The 3117-nt window shown below is 34.2% G+C and overlaps 1 protein-coding gene across 1 annotated transcript in view; it reads right to left on the bottom strand.

The window, feature by feature from the left end:
• Positions 1-2596, bottom strand: part of LOC108783595 (putative sodium-dependent multivitamin transporter) — a 15178-nt gene extending 12582 nt beyond the window's left edge. The window contains exons 1-2 of the mRNA XM_018552196.1: positions 2524-2596; positions 1472-1794 (exon numbers count right to left, since the gene is read on the bottom strand). Of these exons, the coding sequence (XP_018407698.1) occupies positions 1472-1794; positions 2524-2596 (396 nt within the window). The remainder of the gene's footprint in view (positions 1-1471; positions 1795-2523) is intronic.
• Positions 2597-3117: the final 521 nt, after the last annotated feature.

Consider the following 3117-nt stretch of genomic DNA (forward strand, 5'->3'; position numbering starts at 1 on the left):
CTATATATTTCAAAAGATCAATTTCGGAAATGATTCATATCAAGAATCAAACTAACAGTCTAAATTTACAAAGTGACACTGAAAAATTGCCACAAATGTATTATTCTATCATAACAAACACACACCAAGAATCGAATGTAATTCCTCTATCGTAGTTAATATTTTTATTGTTTATTTTATTGTTTTCAAGTTCATATACATATAAGAACATCGTTATAACATATCTGACTTTACTGGTGTAATGTACGATTTTTCTCTGACTTTTCACTCAAGATTTAACGAATTTTTTAACGAAACATAGGTAACTTTGCATTATATTCATCAACAAATAAATTTAGTATTTTGTAATAGTATTATCTTAATTTAATCGTTTGATTTATATAGTCTACCAACGATGTTTCTTCAAAATAATAATTCGCAATAATTGGAAGGAGAATTTACATTGGGACAAGAACGAGGGTTTATGTTGAGATTATTTTACCAAGAAGAAATTTTGTAATATGGCGAATAGATGTAAGCGAATATTGTATTATAATATGCGTATGATTTAATGTTACATTAACTTAACTATATACTGAAGATGGTCAAATTTTTATGACCGAAACGTTTAAACTTATATTTTAATAATAAAATACGGACTTGAATAAGTCCTCACAAAGTAGATCTTGTGCGTGGTTTTTATGCTTTTTGATTTGACAATTTTGTTTTTGATTTAAACCACATTTTATAAAAGTGTTATATATTAATGGATTAATTGGAACCAATTTATCGTGAACTTTTGTTGCAGAATTGACTGTTGCGATACTATACGCACACACTTTAGAACACAACTAACCAGAACGAAAGCACATGGTCGACTGCCGGAGACCGTTACGCCGCGCCGCGCCGGTGAGAATCGCCTGGGTCTTTATACCTGGATTTAGAGTCGAGCTCAACATTTCATGCTCGGGACTTGTCGGATTCTTCTAAGGAATGTGTTTGTGTGTAAGTATACGAAGTTACAGACACTTCGCAATTTTTTTGTTTATTTGATGATTTTCGGCGTAATTTGCCTGTACTATAGTTCTTACAATAAAGTCAAAAGTCCGTATAAGAGCAATCGGTAATAATAATATCTGTAAAGTGTCATTATATATAAAATAACTAGAAAAAATTCTAATCTGATTGTAAAAATTAGTATAAATAATTCGTACCTTAAGCGTAACTACTTCAACACTCGACGAAAAGGCGGGATTAGAGTTCATATTTAAAAAGATTGAGCAAGTCTGCAACTATCATATATGATTCCGGCAACTTCTAAATGTATAATGTCATAAAAGAAAACACAACGTTATGACAGACAGTCGAAAGAACAAAAACAAGGAAAGAGTGTATTAGGAAGGAGAAAGAGATTGAATAATATTAGAATATATTTCAGGTAAAGAGTGTCATTTTGTTTGTTAATCCCATTCTTTTGGTTTTTAATATGTACCATTTCCGATATTAGCCTTCTACTATAAGAGGGTTCAATGTCCAGAATATCTACTTCATCCCAATTAAAATTATGATTTTTTTCGAGGCGAGTGGAGAGGATATATGAAGATACGAGAGTGAAGGTGAGGACGAGGTAAGGATACACGGAGAAATTCTGGACGAAGAAAGGAGTGAGGTAGGGTTGTGTTATGAGTCCACTTCTCTTTAACTTGTATATCGCGGATTTAGATAAGGAACTAGAGAAGAGAGGAATTGGAGGTATAAAAATAGGTAGGAATAGGATATGGTCTTTGGCTTTCTCTGACGACTTGGTACTTCTGGCTAAAAATAAGGAGGCATTACAAGATATGATGGGAACGTTTAAAAGATTTTTGAATGGCAGAAGGCTTGAACTATTCGCAGATAAAACAAAGATAATAGTAGGTAATAGGAAAGGGAGAGAGAAAAAGGAGAAATGGAAATGGGGAGAGAAGGAAATCGAAGAGGTACAGACTTTTAAATACTTAGGCTTTACTCTAAATACTAGAGGGGATTATAAGGATCATGTGAGAGAATTAGGAAGAAAAGGGAAAATGGTGGCGAGGAAGATATGGGGATTAGGGGGAAGGGTATGCAGGAATTATTTGAAAAGGAGATGGATTTTATTTAAATATTTAGTGCAGAGTGTAATGTCATATGGGGTGGAAATATGGGGTTGGGAGGAAAAGGAAATACTGGAGAAGGTAATGATGGACTATGTAAGATGGATTTTTAGACTAGATTTCTGCACGCCAAGGTACATTATAATGCGGGAATTGGCTATGGATAAGTTAAAGATAGGATGGGGTATAAGAGCGAGAAGATATGAGGAAAAAATTAGAAAAGGTTTTACTGGGAGTTGGGTGCGGGAGTGTTGGGAGGAATAGCAGAATTACCATTGGGAGGATAGGTATGGTAGTGAGAGAGAAAGTTATTATAATAGGAATGGGTGGGAGATAAGAAACAGTAGAATAACGGATAACGAACAAGATAATTTGGAAACGGAGATAATTGATAGGGAAAGGAATGTACAAATGCAATAGGAAGATAGTAGAATTGGTAAAGCGAGATATAATAAGAAATATAAAGAATTAATAGATAACATAAAAGGTCCGGCATATTTACGGGTGGTAAGATTGGAGATAATAAAAAGAGGCGACGAGGTGAGGGCGTTGGCCAAATTAAGGTGTGGAAATCTGAAAGAGGCGAATAAATACTGGCTAGAGGAAGGTGAAGAAAAGAGGTGTATATTTTGTAAAAAAGGTAGGGATAATATAGAACACTATGTAAGGGAATGTGAATAAATGGAGGAGAGGTTCAATGTTTTAGGAGAGGATAAAGGAAGAATTTTAGAGAGGTTATGGAGTGAGGAGTTGGATGAAACTAAGGGTAAAGTTATTAAGGAAATTGTGGAAGGATAGAGATAAGATTTTGAAAAAGTTGAAAGAAGAGGATAAGGAAAAGAAACGAAAGGAAAGTGGATAAGGTGAATAGAAATAATGAATAGGAACTCGGGGGTAAGGCAGGTTATATGAAATAAGGATGCGGTGGAAAGGTCTGAAGGATAGGCGGGAGTTGCAAATAGGTAGCATGATATAGGTTTGATGGAAAGGAAATTAATGAAGT

The sequence above is a fragment of the Cyphomyrmex costatus genome, unplaced genomic scaffold (genome assembly GCF_001594065.2).
Source record: "Cyphomyrmex costatus isolate MS0001 unplaced genomic scaffold, Ccosl1.0 scaffold1562, whole genome shotgun sequence".
Taxonomy (NCBI): domain Eukaryota; kingdom Metazoa; phylum Arthropoda; class Insecta; order Hymenoptera; family Formicidae; genus Cyphomyrmex; species Cyphomyrmex costatus.